This window comes from Nematolebias whitei, chromosome 13 (genome assembly GCF_014905685.2).
Source record: "Nematolebias whitei isolate Nwh7 chromosome 13, NemWhi1, whole genome shotgun sequence".
NCBI lineage: Eukaryota > Metazoa > Chordata > Actinopteri > Cyprinodontiformes > Rivulidae > Nematolebias > Nematolebias whitei.
The window spans coordinates 20786373-20809916 of NC_056510.1; the positions used below are offsets into that span (position 1 = coordinate 20786373).

At 38.8% G+C, this 23544-nt stretch overlaps 1 protein-coding gene across 2 annotated transcripts in view; it reads right to left on the reverse strand.

The window, feature by feature from the left end:
• The window catches only part of ppp1r9ala (protein phosphatase 1 regulatory subunit 9A-like A), a 36574-nt gene extending 13648 nt beyond the window's left edge, over positions 1 to 22926 (reverse strand). For both annotated transcript variants that reach the window (XM_037686959.1, XM_037686958.1), the window contains exons 1-8: positions 22712 to 22926; positions 20264 to 22238; positions 3446 to 3578; positions 3009 to 3129; positions 2581 to 2685; positions 921 to 1047; positions 174 to 332; positions 23 to 76 (exon numbers count right to left, since the gene is read on the reverse strand). In XM_037686959.1, coding sequence (XP_037542887.1) covers positions 23 to 76; positions 174 to 332; positions 921 to 1047; positions 2581 to 2685; positions 3009 to 3129; positions 3446 to 3578; positions 20264 to 22087 — 2523 coding nt within the window. In that variant the 5' untranslated portion in view covers positions 22088 to 22238; positions 22712 to 22926. The remainder of the gene's footprint in view (positions 1 to 22; positions 77 to 173; positions 333 to 920; positions 1048 to 2580; positions 2686 to 3008; positions 3130 to 3445; positions 3579 to 20263; positions 22239 to 22711) is intronic.
• Positions 22927 to 23544: the final 618 nt, after the last annotated feature.

The window sequence follows — 23544 nt, forward strand, 5'->3', positions numbered from 1 at the left end:
TTAAAGCTTACTGTTATCCTACCTTTTTCTTTAGTTGATTTATTTCGGCAATTGCGATGCTGTGCTTAACCTGCAGCTAAGTGAAACAAGGAAAATAAAATATGTAGTTACAGCCAATAAAATAGTTATTAAAAAAATATAGAAACACAGACAACAATTGGATGAGGGCGTACTTCGTTGAACCTGAAGGCCATTTGGGAGGTGTCCATGTTGGATGGCATGAACAAGGCCTCTGAATCAGGCAGCTCAAACACTTCTACATTCCTCCCTGGGGAGAAATTGGACCCCAGAATCCTATCTTCTACCACATCGTCCTCCTCATACCGCTCCTCCTGAAATACATCACATGCTGTTAACTCGAACACACCCATCCTGCCCAAATATATGTTCAACACTATGTCCACAATACTCCTAATGTCTAACAAAGTCTGGAGGGAAGAGTGTAACATTTTTCTATCAAAAGATTTCACTAATCTCTTTCAATTATCATTGGACTGGGTCACAAAAGATACCACATGGGCTTGGCAAAAAATGTTTACAGCATTAAAGGCAAAAAAACACGAGCAACATTCTCAGTAGATAAGAGTAGCAACACACCCTTTGCTTAACTAGAAACCTTTTGGAATTTGTGTGCTCCAGTAAATCCTGTTAAGTTTTTGCACAGCTCCTCTGTTGCAAAAACAGAGGCTTGAACTTCAAAAAGCAAACGTTTCACAACTCTGACAGACGGACGGAAGCTGAATGAACCTTTTCCAACACAGCAGATTTGTGACCCATGGCTCACTCACTGCCGGATGCTAATTTCCTGAATGAGCTAGGGAGAGCTGGGATTGGACTGGGAGTGGTAAAGAAAAAACCTTTGTGAATACAAAATGAACAACCGCTGACCAATCTATGGTCTTCATAACCTGCTGACTCACCTCCTCCGTAGAGTGTTCATAAAGATCCTCCAGATGATGCTGCTGGTTCTTCTCCTGCTCTAGTGTCTCACTTATGAGGCGCGCTACCTCACTCTGCGTTCCTGGCTTCTCTCGACCAATCAGGAATCTGTTTCAGACGGGACAGGAAACACTTTGTACAATGTGACACTATACATACTGTATTTTTCGCCTTATAAGTCACACTTTTTTGCATAATTTACATGCCCTGCGATTTATAGGCCAAAGCAACGTATTTATGGATTTTTTTCCATATTTATAAACCAATTTTTTGCTGAGATATGACCGTTTTCATTCATTCTGACTGAAAAAAAAAATTAAGCAGTATCACTTTCAGCCACTTGACGGCAGCAGAGTAGTAGTAGCAGTATGGCATGCTGTTGTATCATGTAATAGGTAAATGTGGCTATAATGACAAATTCAAAAAAGTTCAAGACAAAAAAAACCCTGGATTTTATTTATTATACTTTATTTTACAATTTATTGTTTTTATCTTGAACTTTTTGAATTTACCATGTCCTGGATGACTGAGAATCTTCACCTTAATGACACAATCGGCTTGCCATAATCCCCCACCTTTGTTCTGCTCACTGCTTGGACCGACCATCTAACCAGATGCACTGCCTCTGGCGAAATGCAGCTAATTTGACAATTAAAGTGCATTTATTAAGCAAACGTTAGACTGAGACACACCTTTGCTATAATTTCTTGTTTTTTTTTTCCCTTTATGAAATTTCCAAGAAACGAGCAGCGTTGCTCCTTCTTTTTTCCTCCCTCTGCGCGCTCCCAGAGCTTCTGCGTATTGGCTTTTGAAATGCAGCTGATTTGACCATCAAAGTGCATTTATTAACCAAACTTTAGACTGAGACACACATTTACTATAATTTTGAGCAAACAAATAATTGTTGATAAATGTTACATCACTTTTCATTTATTCAACCTTTATTTAGACAGGTAAATCCCATTGAGCCTCAAGGACTCATTTACAAGAGAGACCTGATTTCAACAAAGAATGATGACAACAATGGACAACAGCGACAACAATAAACTTTATAAAAACTCATACAGATTAATTATTTTTGAACAAATATCTTGTTAAATTCTTGTTAAAGTCCTCCTGTGCACGCTCCCGCGGCCGCCATTTGGAAGCCCATCGATTTTTGGCACAACATCGGCCCACATTTCCGGGTTCGACCCACATTTCCAGGTTGTCAGCGGTGACGTGCAACAAACGCGACGCGTCAACGGTGATGCATAATAGATGTGACGTACACGGAGAAGCAACATTTATGGATTTTCCACTTTATTAGACAAATATGGACTGATGCGACTTATAGGGCGGAGCGGTGTGTACGGCGGAAAATACGGTACTACTTAGAAATCCCACATTTCATAAGTTTTGTGAACGTTTCACAGAAATATGCAAATCTTACATGGAATTTTAACGTCACCAGCTGTGGGTGTCTGATTTCCCCATGATAAATCATTAGCATAATCTCTTGTGTAGCCTCTTTTAGCTAAAACAAACTTGCCAAAACTAAGTGCCATCATGAAATAAACTAACAGAGTAACAGCTGCACACTCTCGTAGACAGGAAAATCTTTACAGTGATGTTCAGGGGTCAAAGAGGGGTTGAACTGACCTCACTGAGCCTTTGGTGTTCTTTAGGACTGTTGCAGCAAACAGCTGAGTTACTCCCACCAGACTGACGCCATCCACTTCTACTATCTGGTCATTCACCTGTATCCTGCATGGACAGAAGATAGTGAAACTGTAAGGACTTTTAATTTAGCGAGTTATACACACTCATTTATCAAAGCAGAAAAATACAATCACTTCAAAGCATCTGACACAGTAATAGACTACGTTCGAGTTTTATTGTAAGTTTATAAGTAAAACTGGACTGTTTTTCTCATTTACTTTACATCACCTGAGGGATTAGGAATTCCCAGTGTGCAATACTTAAACCAATTACTAAGACTTACGCGTGTGTTTTTATGAGTGACTAATTTGTGAGAGACGACTGGAGCTTGCAGCTGCGCAAAAAGGAAGTTTATGGCACTAACTCACCGTCCATCTTTCTCAGCTGCTCCATTCTCAGTTATCGTTTTCACAAAAATGCCAAGTTTTTCCAAACCCTGGTCAGCTCCCACTCCCATTCCTATGATGCTGATACCGAGTCCATTGTCTCCTGGTGGCAGAAAAATTGATCAGATTTTGAAGAGTGGGTGCAAACAAACAAGCTGAATTCTCTGACTTCATATGCTTACACTGTGCATACTAGGATTTAAGTGTTATTGTTTAATTACCTCAAATTTAAGGTCGTCTGCCACATAGAACACAAATTTAAGTTAAAACTAAGAAGACATTTCAATTCAATTCAAAATTACTTTATTAATCCCAAAGGGAAATTAAATGAAAATATAAACAAGACAACAATTATATTGGACTTAGCATAACTTTTTCTGAAATTTTCCAGCTTGCATAACACTTTAATTTAAACCCACCTTTTTCAATCTCCACTGGAAACACATCCATCTTTTCCACTCTTTTCTCCAGTTCATACTCCGCAGATGCTGCGACAGGGTCAACGTCATCATTTCGTCGATCATAGTCCTCATTAGAGAAGGTACTGAAGATCTGTGTCAGTCAGAATATAAAAAAATAACTTGGTATGTTGTTAAGCATCAGTCAAATTTTATTATTTTTTACACAAATGGAGACTTTTTGTTTTGGTATGTTTTTTGGGGGGAGGCTATATTGTTGTTTTTACCGACACTGGGAGGTGAGGGAGACTTTTACTCCTTTTTTAACCTTTGCTTGGAAAAATAAGACACCGCTTGAGCTCACAGCTGCTGAGGGGCAGAAGATTTCAACACTAAACTTAACTCTTTCATTTGGGAGAATTTTACGATCTAATGACTGAAGTAGAAAAGAAGTAAGTTTTAAGAAGTTGTACATTTTGTAAGCAGACTTCTTATAACATGGGATGTGTCTTAAAGAGTTTTCTGGTTGCAATTACAAAGAACAGACAGGCAGTAAGGAAGATATAAGCAGTGTGAAAGTAGGGCACAGATGCAGAAAACTAAGCAGTGGATCGCACGGAGATGAATATTTGCAAGCGCCAAGTATTTTCTTCTTTACAGCAACAGGAAATAAAAAAGGTGTCAATAAAGGTGAAAAACTATTCATTAATGATTAAGCATTGACATTTGTAGAACTCGGTTTAATATCTTTAAAAAAATAAAAAGCTACACCTTTTACCTTGAATACCACTAATACCACTGATGTCCAGTTGTTTTTGTATTGAACTTTTTTGAATTTACCACTAAGGTAAAACAATCCCAGCCTCCAAAGTTTCCTTTGTGCTGCAAATCAGTCGGGCTCTTTGAACAAACTCCCAGCACACGTTGAGCCTCGCTACATCGTCCCCAGTCTCTAGATATTTTTTCAACATAACGTTACCCGAGTTACAAGCCGTCATTTCCAACGTCATTGAGAAGCTAATAGCCGATAGCACTTGGGTGAGTTTTACCACAGACATTTGGACGTCAAGTGTTAGCCCCGTTAGCGTGATTAGTCTTATGGCACAATGGATAGACAAAAACTTTGAAGTTAAAAAGTCTGTCCTTCATGCACAAGAGTGCAGAGGATCCCACACTGCAGCTAGGAACCTGGAACAAGCCTCCACAAGTGAAACAGCGTCGCAGGTGACCAATGCTAATAAATAATATTTAACACTTCTCATTTAAAACAAGTTAAAGTGTTAGGCATATGGCTCTTACTGAATATATGTCACCAGCTCTTACAGTTGTTACACAATGTTTGTAGCAAATAAGCCTAAATAAGAGGGCTATGTTCTGACAAAGGAAAGTATATAAAAAATATCGATAGCGGTTATCGGCCAAATAAAGTTTTAACATATCGGCATATCGGCCAAAAATCCAATATCGTGCATCCCTACTATTTTTGATTGGTTGGAAAGACAACCTGAAAACCAGTGCAAAATTGTCTTAAAGTGCTGATGACCATGTGCTGTCCCTTCATATAATCTGGTTCCATTTTACAATAAACTGAACAGTTCTGCAGACTGTTTCAAATGTTCCTTTCTGGCTCCAAACTCTTGTTTGACCATGGCCAAATGTTGAACTAAGGGATTCAACACAACAGTTCACAGATCACTATGAAACAAAGGTTTACTAACGGCAAGACTTGGCTGCAGCACTTTGTTAAGGTTTGCCATCTGTGTTGAGGCAAGTCGTTTTCACAATAAGCACACAACCTTGAAGTTTAACAGAAATTCCAGACTTCTTGTGGAAAATTTACAGCGACACCCCTACTCAAATCTCATAAAGAGCACAGGCATAATTTATGAATGACGTTAAGCTTTTGGAGAGTATAGTGAAGTGCAGGAATGAGTGTGGAAAAAGAGTTCCTACTTCTTTCTATTGCTTTTCACTCACTTGACACTAATGTGACTATTAATACACATAATGTTTTAGAGTTCAGTTTTTGTCCTGCCTTGTGTTTGCACTAAACAAGCATTTTTACTCCACACTATTTCTACTTCTTTCCTCAAGGTTCTAGATGTGAAAATCTAAGTGAAGAACATGTGTGAACAATAACAGGAAACAGTCTGAACCCAAGTGTTTACATATTGGCCTGAAATCTCTGGTATATACACAAGTAAAAATGGCTTCAGTTACAACAATGTGACAAGGTTTGTCACAAAAGTACAGTAAAATAATTCAGAAAAAGTTTTAAAGAAAAAATGTTAATTTCATTAATGACATATGAAATTCCAGAGACAATTTGTCCTTACAACAAAAATCCATTTGTGCAAATATGTGTAACATTTCCATAATAATGATTAATAATTATAATAACATTTCCAAAAAAATATAGTTTAGTGGTTTCACAACCAAAAGTATAAATATTATTCTTACAGTTTAGCATCGAAACCTTACAGTACAAAAATAGTTTTGTTAAAAACAAGATAAGTGTAATTCTAGTCCTGACTAGAGCATGTGAAACATACGTAATAAAGCCGATTAGAGTTTAACAGACTCCATGAGGAGCTAAAGCCTGATTATTAGGATGAATCCAACAGGGCTGCCAACATAAACCCCTTGCTTGGGCATTAATAGTTCTTAACAGGGTTGAATTTAAAAAAATCTAGTCATAAAATGTAAAAGCTATATCTTATCTGTAATGCTGACTGAGTAGATTGTAAGCATTCTGATAATTTGTATGAAAAGGAAGGGAGAATAATAGAGTTTAGTGAACAGTGTAAAACAAAAGTGCTTCATCTTTAAATTGATTGGATCAAATTTCCAAAGATATGACTGCTATCTGTATCGGTCATGTCATATAACATCCATCAATATAATTACGTAATTCCCAAACTCTCAATATTAAAATAGCCTCACACTGGCCAAAATGTGGATAAAACGTTTTCTGTTGTCTCAGATCTCAAAACTTAAAGGTGGTGTGCCTGGTAACATATTTAAATGTTGATTTGTTTTAATATCTTCAGATTTTCACATTCCCATATTTTTCTTATCACAGTGTCCAATGCTTGAGGTTCCATACTTTGAATTGCACAAATAGCAGAGTGTTGCAAAATGTTACTCAAAGACATTTCAATGGTTATCGATGTACAAACCAGATTCCAAAAAAATTGGGACACTAAACAAATTGTGAATAAAAACTGAATGCAATGATGTGGAGGTGCCAACATCTAATATTTTATTCAGAATAGAACACAAATCACAGATCAAAAGTTTAAACTGAGAGAATGTATCATTTTAAGGGAAAAATCTGTTGTTTCCAAATTTCATGGTGTCAACAAATCCCAAAAAAGTTGGGACAAGTCCATTTTTACCACTGTGTGGCATCCCCCCTTCTTCTTACAACACTCAACAGACGTCTGGGGACAGAGGAGACCAGTTTCTCAAGTTTAGAAATAGGAATGCTCTCCCATTCATGTCTTAATACAGGCCTCTAACTGTTCAATCGTCTTGGGCCTTCTTTGTCGCACCTTCCTCTTTATGATGCGCCAAATGTTCTCTATAGGTGAAAGATCTGGACTGCAGGCTGGCCATTTCAGTACCCGGATCCTTCTCCTACGTAGCCATGATGTTGTGATTGCTGCAGAATGTGGTCTGACATTATCGTGTTGAAAAATGCAGGGTCTTCCCTGAAAGAGATGACGTCTAGATGGGAGCACATGTTGTTCTAGAACCTGAACATAGTTCTCTGCATTAATGGTGCCTTTCCAGACATGCAAGCTGCCCATGCCACAAGCGCTCATGCAACACCATACCATCAGTGATGCAGGCTTCTGAACGGAGCGTTGATAACAACTTGGGCTATCCTTGTCCTCTCTGGTCCGGATGACATGGCGTCCCAGTGTTCCATAAAGAACTTCAAATCGTGACTCATCTGATCACAGAACAGTCTTCCATTTTGTCACACTCCATTTTAAATGACCCCTGGCCCAGTGCAAACGTCTGAGCTTGTGGAGCTTGCTTAGAAATGGCTTCCTCTTTGCACTGTAGAGTTTCAGCTGGCAACGGCAGATGGCACGGTGGATTGTGTTCACTGACGATGCTTTCTGGAAGTATTCCTGAGCCCATTCTGTTATTTCCTTGACAGTGGCATTCCTGTTTGAGGTGCAGTGACGTTTAATGGCCCGGAGATCACGAGCATCCAGTAGAGTTTTATGGCCTTGACTCTTACGCACAGCGATTGTTCCAGATTCTCTGAATCTTTTGATGACGTTATGCACAGTTGATGATGATAACTTAAAAGTTTTTGCTATTTTATGCTGGGTAACACCATTCTGGTATTGCTCCACTATCTTTCTGTGCAACAATGGTGAAATTGGTGATCCTCTTACCATCTTGGCTTCTGAGAGACACAGACACTATGAGAAGCTCTTTTTATACCCAATCATGTTGTCAATTGACCTAATTAGAGTTAATTGGTCTTCCAGCTGTTCGTTATATGCTCAATTTCCTTTTTCCAGCCATTTATTGCTACTTGTTTCAACTTTTTTGGGATTTGTTGACACTGTGAAATTTTGAATCAACATATTTTTACTTTAAAATGTTACATTTACTCAGATTAAACTTTTGATCTGTCATCTATGTTATATTACGAATAAAATACTGACATTTGCCATCTCCACATCATTGCATTCAGTTTTTATTCACAATTTGTTTAGTGTCCCAACTTTTTTGGAATCCGGTTTGTAACTATATAATTGTATAAACTACAAAATAAGCATAATCTGCATTATTGTACTTTGAAAATAGTAAATGGTTGGTGGGGGCTTAAAAGTTTCAGATATAAAGCTCCTATTTAGGTTCAACAACATGTGACATTAGCATGACTGACAAAGACATGTAAGGGGTTATATGATGTAATAAAAAATAATTTAACTGTGGGGGAAAAGGCTTGCAGAATCAACCAAAAACAATAGACCCTTCTCTCTGTCTTTCTACAATGTAGCCTTTGGATAAAGCCCAAACAAATGGAGACACTTCGTTTCCAAAATAACTTAGCAAGCTGTCTGTTCAATTGATAAAAAATGAAATATTTAAGCAATTTCCTACTGAATAATAGTTAATGTCTTTAAAGAATAATTGTAACTGTCTACATAGCATGTATTTGTATAGATTTAGTGCACTTTAGAGGTACTGTACTCTACTCGTAGTACGAATATAAAAGATTAGACAATGGTAGTGTATTTACACCCTGTAGTTATCAAGTTTAGGCAAGGATGTTTTTCAAGATGCCTCAGCTTTAGCTGAGTGAAGCTGACACCCCACCCACTTCCAAAATTAAAGCAAATAGTCTGAATGGTTAGTGCTCCGTTAGTGCTGGTTTGTGCCTTTAAAATTTTCGTTTGTGCTGCTTTGGTTTATGAGATATTAAAAGTTATAATTTTGACCTGTAATAGATGCTCAGGCGCGTTCACGCGTCCTCAGGCGCGTTCACGCACACGTCAGGGCAGAGCGTTTACTTAAGGCGGCCGCGCGCTCCGGCTGTAATTGTGTGGATCAGATTTGACAACAAAAACACAACTGTCGTAAATGTTTCCTTTTAGTACCTGATTGCGGTTATAAAGGACGCGTGAACGCGCCTGAACGCGCCTGAACGCGCGTGAACGCGCCTGAACGCGCCTGAACGCGCCTGAACGCGCGTGAACGCGCCTGAACGCGCCTGAGCGTCTATCACAGGTCAAAATTATAACTTTTAATATCTCATAAACCAAAGCAGCACAAACGAAAATTTTAACGGCACAAACCAGCACTAACGGAGCACTAACCATTCAGACTATTTGCTTTACTTTTGGAAGTGGGTGGGGTGTCAGCTTCACTCAGCTCTCAGCTTTCCCAAAGTCAAAATGAAGTTTTAAATCAGAAAACAGCTGGATGAGCATAACCTGCCTTTTTTTTCTTTTTTTTTCCAAAATTATGATTTGTAATTTTTCCATTTGATTAAAAAATACAAACAAATAAATAAATAAATAAATAAAATAATAATAATAAAAAATTAAAGCCCATTCCAAACTTTTGCGTTTACAATACAACTTAAACTGACAAACATCATCATTTGGGACAAATGCATCATGTTTTCATCTCAAATTCATTCAAACCTAATGCAACACACAGGTGTTATCAGTTCTCATGTTTCAAGGGAACTTCATGCCACAGTAATACTCATATTGTGACTAACTTAAAGCACACCATACTACAGCAGACATAATTGACATTTAGAATAAAACCTGCTTTTGAATTTAGACTTAAGAGTCCTCTGTAACTGAGGGTTGGATAAATGGATACATACAGTAGCACTCATCATTCTATTTTCTAACATTAGCTTTCAGCAGCTTTACCAGCTTGCTTGACATTTCTTCCTCAACGTCTCTTGATCTCTAATGTTTGACTTTCCTGTTGCCACAGCCCTCTACAAAAACTGTTCTTTCTTTGCTCAAACCCAATCACTCAACTCTTATTGGCAATTAAGACAGAAATCAGTCTGTTCATTGACCTGTTCTGCCTAAAAACATCTTCACAAAATGTTGACAGTCCCTTGTGCCCAGACTTAAACTTTATAGCAAGCACAGTCTGAAAGCTGAATTAAATAAAAGCACTGTTGATCAGTGTGCAGGTCAATTTTCTTCCAACTCCCTTCCTTGCATAATTGCTTTTTATTGCCTACAGAGTCTTTGATTTAAATTGTGAGACATTAACAGCATAATTTTTTTTAAATTCTAACTAAAGCTCAGCTTTCAGCAAGCAGTTTCCCTTTATAAATCTTTTTTTTACAGCTGTAATAGTCTGCCTTCTCTATGTAAACTCATATCCACAAACGTAGACATGCCCACCCACACCCAACATGAAACTCTTTCCATCTTTCCCTCGTTCCCTTCCACCAACAGAGTACCAGAGAGGGAAATGAGTCAGCAGCTGTGAGGAAAAGTAAACCAGAGAAAAACTGCCAGTAGAATAACAAAGGCTCTCCGTTGGAGAGTGGGGCTTGTAATGTAAACTATAAAACAAAAGATAACAAATTAAAACATGCTGTGAGGGTGAGCTGGGCCAGGGGTGGCAGCCGGCTCAGATCAGAGTCATTGGGGGGGAAAGGCTTGGAGAAGGGTTTTATATCGTGGATAAACGCATCAGTTAAACGAGGATAATATAGCTCTAGTATTTCTTGTGCACATCCCTCTAAAATGTTAAATACTATAGAAATCACAATGGAAACGTAGTCAATTATTTTTATGAAGCTGGTAAATATAAAAGATACCAGTAGCAGTAGTGGGATTTGTCTGTGTGTGGGCATTGAATCCTTTTTTTAAACAATACAAAATCTGGCAACTGTTTAAAAGGACTCTTTGTTTCCTTCACCTCAGTCTACCCTGAAGAGTCTCTGCAACATGACCACAAGCACATCTGCAAGCTGTGCAGCAGCACGCCCGACACTCCTTTTACATGAACAAGCAACAATTGTCAAAGTACAGAGGATGTCTATTGCTAATTGATCAAAAAATGTAATGAATTATCTGGACAGACTGCACTGTAGTTATCATAGGTTATACTAATAGCACTATCTAGAAACAAAACCTAATTAAGAATGACTAATGGGAATGCAAAATTACAGTACATAAGCCAACAGAATAGGGAAGAAACAAAGTTGATATTCAAGACTGATTGTGGGTGACAGAAAGTAGAATGCAAATACTTGGGGTTACTATGAAGGTTGGTTTACATTGTCACAGTGCCAGTAATATTTTGAGGATACAATTGTACTATGATGGTAGAACCAAAAAGAAGCATATTGTACAAGCTTGGGATATCACTGGACAAAACAATAACACTATAAAAATCAGCCAATAATCACACTGCTTTCACAAAACAACTGACATAAGCCATTAAAAGAAATGAAAACTAAAATAACTTCATGATTGCTTTCATCGAGCATCAAAGAGTTAATTTGAAGGAAAACCTAAAACAGGAAGAGTTGGGAGTCTGAGGTAGGGAATCAAATTTCCAACGGAGCTGCTGTACATGAACAGGTGGAACAGGTTCGTCTATAAATGGCCAACAAAGGCTATTTTTGTCGTCGTAAAAGCACATAAACTTCTTCTAACACAACTGCTTGCAGTTTTTAGAAAATAAAATGTAAATTACTGTTTTTGATACCACAAAATTAAAAGGTGCAAGCAATTTCAGACAGTCTAAACCTCATCCCATAGCAAGAAGACGAATGAACAGCACTGAGCTAACAGAATTAATATTCTGGCCCCGTCTTTGTCACTAGCCCAGGTGGCTGACTGCAGCTCAGATCTACATTGCTGGTTAGATGAGGATGAAGCCAAATCCGGCACAGTCCTAAGCAAAAGGGCCATTTTAGAAAATAAATAAGCACAACACAAAGAAATCATTAAGCTCCAGCAAACAGTAAACAAATTTCCTGTGTGTGTGTTTTAATACTTGTTAATATATTATAAAATACACTAATGCATGTTCAATAATCCAGGTAGAAAATTTTAACAAAGTTAAATCAGGTGTTCTGGACGGATTAAAAAAAAATTTGAAAACTCATTGAAACGTTTCGTCTTTAATCCAAAAGACTTTTGTCAGTTTGAGGAGCTGTAATAAACTCAGTCTTATAAATAGCTATCCCTTTCTCATAGTGGATCAACCAGTTTGTTGTTGACATACAAAACTGTTCACATGATAAAGGAGGACCATCAGCCTAACAACTAATCATTAGTGCTCTGATGGCCATGAATAGCAAGCTTGTTTTTATTTATAAGACTGAGTTTATTGCAGCTCCTCAAACTGACTTTTGGATTAAAGACGAAACGTTTCAAAGTTTTTTCATTTTTATTTTTTTTAATCCGTCCAAAGGACCTGACTTAACTTTGTTAGATTATAAAATACTGGTACAGTTTGAGGACGAGGGGATCAGTCCTATTGAAAATAAATAAAAGTTATAAACCTTTGAAAAAATATGACAAACGTGTTGACAAAAGTCAGCAAAGACAACATCAAACAAACTCGTCTTTTGGTTGTTCAAGTAAAACATATAGAAAATATCTGTTGCTTCAGTCATGTGGGAGCCAAACGGACAACAGGAGGTGCATAAATGATAATGACTGAACAACGAACTGTGAAATCCTTAACCACAACTTGTGCGTTTAAGAATGAACATGAGATGTCATATTAACACTGCTGTGGGTGCTCCTTGTGACTTTATGAGGGTGGGGCAAAGCAGCAGGTGCAGATCCTGGTTTTAGGCACTGATCAGTTAACATTTTTTTGACCACTATGCAAACATGCATGTGTTTAACAATAAACAAATACTACGACAACCTCCTTAGGTCTGAAAATACCAGCAAAAGTCTTTGTCCTTTAAGCAAATCAGACGCCTACAATGAATGTGTGCTAATCCTTCGACGACTCTTGACTTTTTGCTATGCAAGAATGTGCACAGGAACTAAGTCCAGATGACAGAAACTTAAAAAGACAACTAAAAATATTAGTTTCAAAAGCTTGTTTGGATAAAAACAGACCGTTACACATATTCAAAAATACTCTGAATTAATCGCCATTAAAAAAATAAACACATCCCTATTAAAGAAAATAGGCAGCACGGTGGCGCAACTGGTAGAGCTGCTGCCTCTCAGCGAGCAGGTCCCTGGTTCAATCCCCGGTCCAGGGGCCTTTCTGGGTGGAGTTTGCATGTTCTCTCCGTGCATGCGTGGGTTTTCTCCGGGTACTCCGGTTTCCTCCCACAGTCCAAAAACATGCATGTTAGGCTGATTGGTAACTCTAAATTGTCCCTAGGTGTGAGTGAGAGAGTGAATGGTTGTTTGTCTCGTTTGTCTCTATGTGGCCCTGTAACGGACTTGCGACCCGTCCAGGGTGTACCCCGCCCCTCGCACAGTGATTGCTGGACATGGGCACCAGCGACCCCCGTGACCCAAAAATGGAATAAGCGGGTAAAGAAAATGGATGGATGGATATTAAAGAAAATCATGCATAGCCAAAAACAGTGGTGTAATATTGAAAGTGCTCACAAGTACAGGTTTTCAGTGTGATAGAAGTTTCACACACGTTTCCTGCAGTCCTGAAATATTTTCCAGAACATTCTTACAGGTTTGCAAGCAAAACTTAGAAACTTTCACAATCAACTTCTGCCTCCTGTGCTTTTAGGAAGACACCCTACACCATATGTCAAACTCAAGGCCCGGGGGCCAAATGTGGCCCTCGCTGGCATCTTATCTGGCCCACAAGATGATATTTTTAATGTAAAATACTTTTATCACTTTCATTTTTTCCAGTAATCTTTGATTATGATGTCAAAAGTGCAACAGAGAATGTCTGATGAGACTAATCAAACTCTTGTTGAGGAACCTGCAACCAAGAAAAGATGTTGGGTATCTAACTGGAGTTAATGTAGATTCTGAAAGTGGCCCTTAGTTTGAAAAAAGTTTTAATTTTGGCCCCCTTTTGTAAGTGGGTTTGACACCCATGCCCTACACGATTTCCATCACATTTATCTTATTATGAAATATGTTTCAACAAGAACTGCAGAAAAAAATTAAACAAAATAGTCTTTCTTTTTGTGATTATTACAGCTACTGTATGTTTACATGCACAAAATTCTTTGATCGGACTGATATGTATTCAGATTAAATAATCCTATTAATGTATCATTTACATGGACACAATCCGATCATGACGAGCATTTACATAGCAGGCTTTCATTCAGAACAGAAGTACTGACATTCTCAGAGTAGTAAACTTTCTTTTTAAAAAAAAACACAGAAGTTTTACTTCCGTGATGAACATAAACAAAGCCGAGCGCCCAAAATGGACCCGCGCCAGGTTTTAATGACGGTGGAAACGCTACTGCACTCCCTGATTGAGCTACAGGGAATACATATAAATTAGAGCTCTTTCAAAGTTTCTAGTAGAAATGTTGTGTCGCTCACCGATCAGTTTTGCTCCCCCGACATATTAGCATCTAGCCAGACAGAAATACGTGAGGTAGACATAGGTCGCACAGGCGCAGTCAGGTCAGTTTTCCACGTTCAAAACAAAATGATCAGATTAAGTGTTTACATGCACACCGTTTGGATTATGAATCGGCATAAACCACCCCTCATTCAGATTGCAAATTCATTCGGATCGAGCTGAATCAGCTCAGAATTATCCGAATGGGGAGTTTACATGACACATTTTTATTCCGAATGGCCGTTTAATCCGATTACTTATGTCCATGTAAACATAGCTACTGTGACCTGAGAAAGACCAGTCTAATCTTAATGTGATAACAGATTGTAAAGTTAACATGGCTCACCAGTTTTAGGGTTTGTTTACATGACTCAGTTTTTAAGTGAAAGTGTAACATTTGTTGTGTTTTGCCTGTTTGTGTACAGGACAACAGCGGCCGCTTTCTCTGACAACAAAACGTTTTGAATCCAGGTCTCAAATTGTACGTTTTTTGGAAAGGTCCAGCATTAGGGTAAAATCGTGCATGCGTACCACTGACGGCTGCAGTCAATGGTTTTTCTGCACAAGATGGATAGCAGTATCCTGTTTGTGCTGCTTACTATTTTCAATTTATCACAGCTTCTGGGTCAGAGATGTAGTTCATATATTCTGTAAATACTATCAGCCCAATCAAACGTGTACTAGAAACATGTTTTTGTGTCCCCCTCACTGTAGGTCAGCTTCTAGTCCCCTCTCCTGGACACACCCCACCCCGCACTGATGATTTGGATGGAAATGGAGAGGTGTATCCACACCCTGAGATAACAACTCTTTTAAAAGTCTGGAAAAACAGTGCAAGCTGTGCGGAATTCAAGGGAGTCATTTGTTCTTTCTGTTTTAGCAAAATGTTGATTAGATATTGTGATGAGGCATACGAGTAGTGGAAAAATCTCTCCTACTTCCACTACACCCCTACAATTTAGGATATGAATGCTTACAACACTGGGAAGCAATATCCAAAGATATAACAGAAACAAAAAATGCAAAAGCTACATGAAAATGTTATATGGACACTTTGATGGCCGGACACAGCATTTTCAATGTTGAATTCAAATGTTACGTCTAAAAACTCAATGATCTGCAAAAGCAGTCAAATTTTGAGCAATGCTTTGTCACAGAAATGGCAACAGAGAGCAGAGGGATGAAAGGCACACCGCAAACACTGGAGGAAATGCAATGTCAGTTGTTTAATACAAAACATATGGTGATCAAAAACTGACTAATGCAATGTAACAATAGTTATAAAAACTGAAAACAATCTTGATTTTAACAAGCTATATCAGAATGTTTTATCAAATCAGAAACCTACCACAACACTATTGCATTTCAAAAACATTTTCAATATATATCTTGTCAATGTCAACACCTCTGAGCAGGATCTTTACCCTTACACAAGCTGTAAAACTTGACCTTATAAACAAAACTCTCAGCAGAAAGTTTTAACAAAGTGCCTTTGGTCAAAGACTGTAATGTGTAACCGATTATATTCAGAAACTACTAAATTCCTTACATCCATGTTGGACAGCAGTCTATAATGCAATAAATACTCCATGCTCAAAGGAGAAGCCTTTTAAAGATGTTTCCACATTTGAATTTGTGAAATGTCAGGAGAATCAGTAGGTGTCGGACCATAATTGCCTGTTAACAATATGGTTGAGTACTGAGACAGGCGCTAACACGGCTTCAGATCGTAAACAATTGGCACCTACCCCAACAAAAGAGCATGTATAGTTTGGCGCAACCCAAGTGCCTGAGCTTTCAACTCACGTGTTTGCTCTTTGAAGCCTGGGTGCAGATGTCGAAGGCAACTTAAGTAAACATCAAATTTAACAGGGAGGATTCCACTGCATCTGACAAACAAAAGAAATCCCCTACAATATCCAACCCAGGTGAACACATGCTTTGGAAGATAATCCTTTGTGTAAGATGGTCTTTATGTATCACACATAGGAATTAACAATGCTTGAGTTTAAGCATGTGATTGTGGGTATTGTGCATAAATTTAGAGCTGCTGCCCATTTGTCAGAGATGCAGTTCTTTAGCAATCAGGCTTCTATTCACTCCATACAAGCAGCATATTTCTAAGTGCCTGACAACTAATAATGACCGACAGGCTTGTATTTTAGACATGAGGAGTGTAAAAACAATGATCACACGGCTCATTCTGGTCATTACTTTTTTTTTGCTTCACAGGAACTGCAGAAAAGAAAAAAACAAGATTTGATAGATCAGGTGGAAAACAGGTCTTCTGTCGCTGCAGGAGCAGCAGAGGAGATACGAACTAGCTGTTGTTTAATCTGTGTGGACTCTAGTTGGTGAAGGAAAAACCCTTCTCAGCTATCTCTGTGGTTCTTGGATTGACATACAAGTTAAAATTATGAAACATAAAATTCACTTTAAGGTAAAAAAATTAAAAATCGAGTTGTTTCATGAAAATTAGAGAAAATACTGACCCACAGAGTATATGCGACAATATTAAATTGCCCTTATTTAGAATAGCAAAAATTCTGTACATACATTAAATAGATAATTCAGTTATAAACTGCCTGGCCAAAAAAGTCACCACCAAAAAAAAGGTCACACAAATATTTTGATGGACCGCCTTTAGCTTTGATTACAGCAGCATTCACCGTGGCATTGTTTTGATAAGCTTCTGCAATGTCACAAGATCTATTTCCATCCAGTGTTGCATTAATTTTTCACCAAGATCTTGCATTGATGACTAGGCACTATAGGCATGATGGGTGCATCACTTCACCTGCCTCTCTTCTTACCCTGATGCACCCATCACTCTGGAACAGGGTCAATCTGGACTCATCAGATCGCATGACCTTCTTTCATTGCTCCAGAGTCCAATCTTTATGCTCCCTAGCAAATTTAAGCCTTTTTTTTCCCCAGTTAGCCTCACTGATTAATGGTTTTAACAATAATAATAATAATAAGAAGAAGAAGAAGAAGAAGAATACTTTAGTTGTATAGCATCTTTCAAACAAATGTTACAAAGTGCGTCACATTAATCAATTAAAACATAAATGACGTCAGAAACATAAAAGTATACCAAATCAATTAAAATAGATAACATAAGGAAAAAAAAAATCAGATATTAAAAGCCCTATTAAACAAGTAAGTTTTAACTAATGATTTAAAAGAAGACAATGAAGAGGCCTGTCTAATATTTAAAGGAAGAGCATTCCACAAATTAGGAGCCCTGACCATAAAAGCCCTCCCTCCTTCTGTCACCAGTTGAGCTCTGGGAGTGGAAAGTAACAGATTTAGGATCTGAGATTGCAAGAAGGGATGTAGGGGGTAAGAAGCTCAGATAGATATGATGGTGCAAGACCATTCAGGGATTTAAAAACAAACAATAAAATTTTAAAGTTTTCTTAAGGCTACACAGCTGCAGTCCCAATCCCTTGAGTTCCCTTCGCATTGTGCGTGAAAATGCTCTTACGTTCACTATTACACATAGTCTTGAGTGCTACTGTTGTTTTTCTTCAATTTGATTTCACCAAACGTTTAAGTGAGGAGTGTCAAACTCACTTACAAAAGGGGGCCAAAATTAAAGCCTTTTTCAAACTAAAGACCAATTTCAGAAACTAAATTAACTCAAATCAGATACCCAACATTGTTTCTTGGTCACAGGTTCCTCAACAAGAGTTTTATTGGTCTCATTGATGTTCTTTGTTGTGTTTCCACATTATAATCAAAGATTACTGGAAAAAAATTCAAGAGATAGAAGCATTTTACATTTCACATATCTTGGGGGCCAGATAAGATGTCAAGAAGGGCCACATTTGGCCCCCAGGCCTTGAGTTTGACACATATGGTTTAAGTGATCGAGGATCACGATCATTCAGGATTTATTTTCCAGCCACGTGTCTTCCTCGAAGACGATGGGTCCCCACCATCCTTCCAGTTTTTAATAATGAGTTGGACAGTTCTTAACACAATTTTAGTAGTTGCTGCAATCTCCTTAGATGTTTTCTCTGCTTGATGCCAATGATTTGACCCTTCTCAAACAGACTGACATCTTTTCCACGACCACGCCATGTGTCTTTCAACATGGTTGTTTAAGAAATGAGAAGCAACTCATTGCACCAGTTGGGGTTAAATAACTTGTTGTCAGCTGAAAGATAATCACCCATGCAGTAATTATCCAATAGGAGGCTCATACCCATTTGCTTAGTTAAATCCAGGTGGTGACTTTTTTTGGCCAGGCAGTGTATTTATGTTCATGTTGCAGAACATAAACTGATATAAATGACCCCTATTACAGCATTGTTAAAGTTGTGTTCATTCAAAGTTTTATTACATTATGTTCTGAAACACACAGACGTTCCTGGCTTTTTTCCACACACTAAAAGCATTCCTTTTTTTAAACCAGATACATTTTGCTCTACACTGACCCTGCTGGAAAAAAGGACAAGCACTACAAATCAGTAAGGAATCTGATGCCATAAAGACGCCCTTAATTGATACATATCTACATAATGCAAAAAAAAATTACTGGTAGTGCTTTCCACACATAACTACTGTATTTATTTTCCCCTCTGAATATGGCCTTATTTGGGTTCAGTCGATAAGAATTGCTGTTTACATAGCATTGTTTTTTCTAGACTTTTTGATTGAAATGCCTTTTTTTTTACCAAAGCAGAGGAAGTATGAGAGCAAACTACAACTCTGTATTTCTTTAAACAACGCTCTCATGTTGGGAAGCAACGTCATGTAATTTGAGGTAACAATAGTGCAGCATAACACCTGTGGATGGGGATAGCACTAACCCTACTGTGCATAAATCTTTATTTGTGGAAAGTACCGTTGAGTTAACAAAAAAAAATTGGGTACTTCACACAGAAGGTAAGACATGATGCAAAACTTGTTTCTTAAAAAAAAAAGTTTTGTATACAACACATTAAGGAAGCTCACTAGGGTCCATACATATAATGGTGCTTTTTTCCCCTTACATATGTATGTATACTTGATAAATAAAATGCAGTATACAGGTAGTCAAAACAATCACACCCACAACTGTTATCAGCATGCAAAGGTCCCCTATAAATTCTCTAAATATGCAATAGCTTAGTTAACACATGGGTGCTTTTTTTATTTTTTACAATTGTTTCAAACTGAATTATTGAGATAAGTAGCAGAAAAAGTAATCAAGGCCCTCAAAAAACATTTGGAATTGTTTTTTCTGAGCCAGCACAGCATGTTTGCCAACAGTTGGAATGAGAAAGATTGTCCTCCCCGTCCACATCCTCAAAAGTCTTCATATTTAGAGTTTTACAATATAAAGTTTCATTGCAACTCCCTTTCTGCACCCCCTGTTCAGCTTTAGTCCTGCTCTCACAGGCACTCTGCAAAGTCAACATTATTTCCAAAAATACTGCAACAGCTATACTGCCCCAGTCTCCAAACTTCTCCGTCATCTCTCATGAGATTAGGGAACTAGGTTGTCAAACTACCGCCTTCCTGCTCAACAAGATGAAATAAACCATAGTTTAGGATTTATTTTTGAACTGCACCAAAGCTTATCTGATGATAGTTTGGCAGCTGTGACGCGAGCATAACAGACAAAAGCATTCATTCTCAGCCTTCACTAATTAGTTATGTGTCTGCAGGGAACACCCAGGTCAGACACCACTGCTGAGTCAATGAGACAGTGGATTATAACCAAAGTACTGTGCAATATATTATAGGAGTTTCAGCTGAGCAACAGTGCTTCAGACATAAACACTAAACACTTACCAAGATAGGATCTGTGGAGAACTTAATTTTCCTCTTTGGGGGAGGTTCATCTTCATCGGAGAGGCCAGGGGTCTCATAGCAGTCATCATATTCCCCATAGGTTTGATCTTCCTCATCTCCCTCCACCTCCCCTTCTTCTTCTTCTTCCCCAATGACCTGGTCTACATCTCTGTCATCCACAAATGCTGCATTCTCAATTCCATACACTGCTGGAGAGGCTCTATCCACCTGCTTCTCTAGTGTAGCATCTTCCTCCGTTGCCTCATCTTCTTCACCGTCTTGACTGAAAACAAAAGTGCCTTTTTCCTTCTCTTCTTTTACATAAAAATCATAATCATCCTCCAGTATTCTCCCTTCATCGACAGCGTCTGTGCCTCTTAGAAGAGCTGTGTTAGAGCTCGGATCATCCGCTGTAAAGCTTCTTTTTAGTTCTCTGTAGTGTTTCTGCTCTTCAAATGCACTGTCTTCTAAGTTTTCTTCTTCATTACCTTCACTTTCTGAGGACTCGTTCTGAACCACAACCAGTTCAGCCCGCACCGTGCTCCCCACTTTGGATTCGGGGAATGAAGTCTGACTGGGTGGTTTTTCCCCAGTAGAGACGAGAGTCATGTCATCTTTACTCTTGGCTTTTTCAGGGTATTTGGCCTTGTCTGCATGCTGAGCTCCACCAGTTGATATCAAAGATTGTTTCTCATGCCTCTGGGGAGGACTACGTGGTTTGGCTTCATCCCCACCAACAGATGTCCGACTAAATCTGTCAACAGATGATGAAGATGACTTGTAGCTATGGTTAACTGGGGCTGTCTCCTCTGGTGAGTGGAGTTTGTGAGTGTTATCAGCTGTCAAAGAAACGGATTTACTTTCCAGACTGGTACCTGTAGGTTTAGTCCCAAAACTTGACCCCAAAGATGCAGGTTTGTTGTCTTTATTTCTGTTGGTGACATTATTTACAGAGTCAGCTGCTTCTTTGACTGGAGAAGTAGGTTTGTGTAAGCTGTCTCGTGTTAGAGAGGTAGGCTGTATGTGTTGAGCTGTACTGTGTTGTTTTGTAGAGACCATTCCTTCCTTCCCAGCAGATGTGTGGTTGTCTTCTGTGTCATTCTCAACCATATAATTTTCCAACCTCTTGGATATGGGCCCTGCATTCAATGACACTCTAGGCGCATGTCTTTTTTCACCATCAGCCATCTCATCTGAAAGACTTTTAACGGTTGATACATGAGTTTGCTCCATTTTACCATTATTTTCCATGCTTCCTGACACTCTCCTTGTGCTTTTCCCTTCATCAGAGGCACTTCCAAAAGACAAACGATTTACTACTCTGTTTGGGGACTGCTTTTCAGTCACAGTCTGCTCTTTGATGCCTCTTTCAAATAGTTTTCTGGTCACAGAAAACTTCTCTGCCAAAGCCACTTTGTCAATCTCAACATCTTCTCCCTTGGGCATTTTATCTAAATTGTGGGATTCTGGGCTTGAGGCACTGTTGAAGCTAACCCTGTGAGCAGTGACTGGAAATTGTGTCTTTGTAGGAGAAGTCAGGGGAACATCAGGCTTTAAAGTTGGTTTTCCTTCTTGGGACTCCTGTTGCTGCCCGTCCATTTGTAGGAAGATGTTCTTGATCTTATTCACTCTGGTTCCAAACGGCCTTCCCCTCGACTCCTCCCGCGTGTCACTGGTTCCATTCGTAACATTTTTAGACGTAGCCTCAGACTTTGGACCATCAAAGGAGCACTTAATGGAGTGGAAGTCAGACTTGTATGCATTTCTGTGAGGTGAAGCGCTTCTCAGGGTCCTCTCTGCTCCTTTGCTTTCAGCTTTGATCATCTTCTTGCTTGTTTATGACCGCAGCACAATCCTAAAGTCAGCTTTCTGGAATGTTTTATTGAGAACTAACACAGGACTTTATGCAACCGGTGCCATGATGGGGTCCTGTGGAGGGTTTTTGGAGTACTGGTCTCTCAACTCAGGGAAGTATCTAAAAAGAGAACGAGAGAATTGCAAACAAATGACACTATTAACTTGTTATTGTCAAGAACAATTTATTAATTATTGTAAAATTGCGTGTTTTCAGATAAAAATAAACCTAAATGTACTGATTTAACTGGCGGTTGGCGAGTGGAAGGTAAGTTCGCGTGCACAGTTAGCGTTTGAATTGTTGTCTGGACTGACTGCTAGCGTATGGAGCTAAAGTTAAACATAACTAGTTGACCTCGAAACTAACTTTAACTGTGACAGTATGTCGTACTTAAATCAAAGGCTTGCTGCCGGCCCCTCCACCCGTAGATAAAAAGCGACGCAAAGTTGAACTTTTGCGCGTTCCGACACTTCAGTGTGCGCCTGAACTCAGCCCGAACGATTCATTGTCGCATGAATTTTCAACTACGTTCACAGTCCAACACGGTAATTCGGTACAAACTAAAAATGTAAACAACTTCGCCAGCTTCTCACCTAGTTGCTTCATCGAGTCAGACGCCGAAAGATGGCTCAAGATTCCAGTTTTTTCTTACAGTATCAAACTTGTTCCTTCTTGCTCGCCGCCATCATTCCCCGCTCCGGCAGCAGCGTTTCCCGTGTCTCTCCCTCTCTCCTCTCCGCACTTCCAGACCTGCCGCGGGATGCGCGCGCAGCCGAGTCTCTGTCTTAGATGCGCGCCGCCGCGAGCCACCAGAACAAACGGGAGCGCGCATACATTCCAGGACTGTAACCCACTACTCCTGTTTCTCCCCTCACAGTTTTTCCACAGTACTGCTCAGACACAAGAGGACTTTTCTAAAGAAACAGCGTGGGAACTTAAAACTCTCCTAGACCTCTTAGAAGGACAAGAGTCCACACCAAGTGTACATAAAAAGCCACTGAATCAATTATTTACACTGTACTGTAAATGTGAAGCAATCACATTAGGAAATAGGTTTTTTCTTGCAAGCTTCCCTTTGCAGCAGTCTGAGTGATTTGTTGCTATAACATGTTACATATTAAGTTGAGTTTACTTGTCTCAGTAGGAGTACACTACTCTGAGTAAAGGCAAAAAAGGTGCAATCACACTCTTAAAGGTACTCATTGCAAGTATGAAATGAAACATAAAAATTGTTAAATTGAAAAGTTATATTCAACTACATCAAATTGGGCTGTTTGAAAGAGATTACGTCCAGTACAGCAATTTTCAGTCAGGTTATCTGGACAGTTTCTTTTTTTTTTTTGTGCTGAAATGTTTCACCTTCCATCCAGAAGGCTTCATCAGTCAAGGAAACACACAATACAAAACTGATTCTTCCCCCAACAGC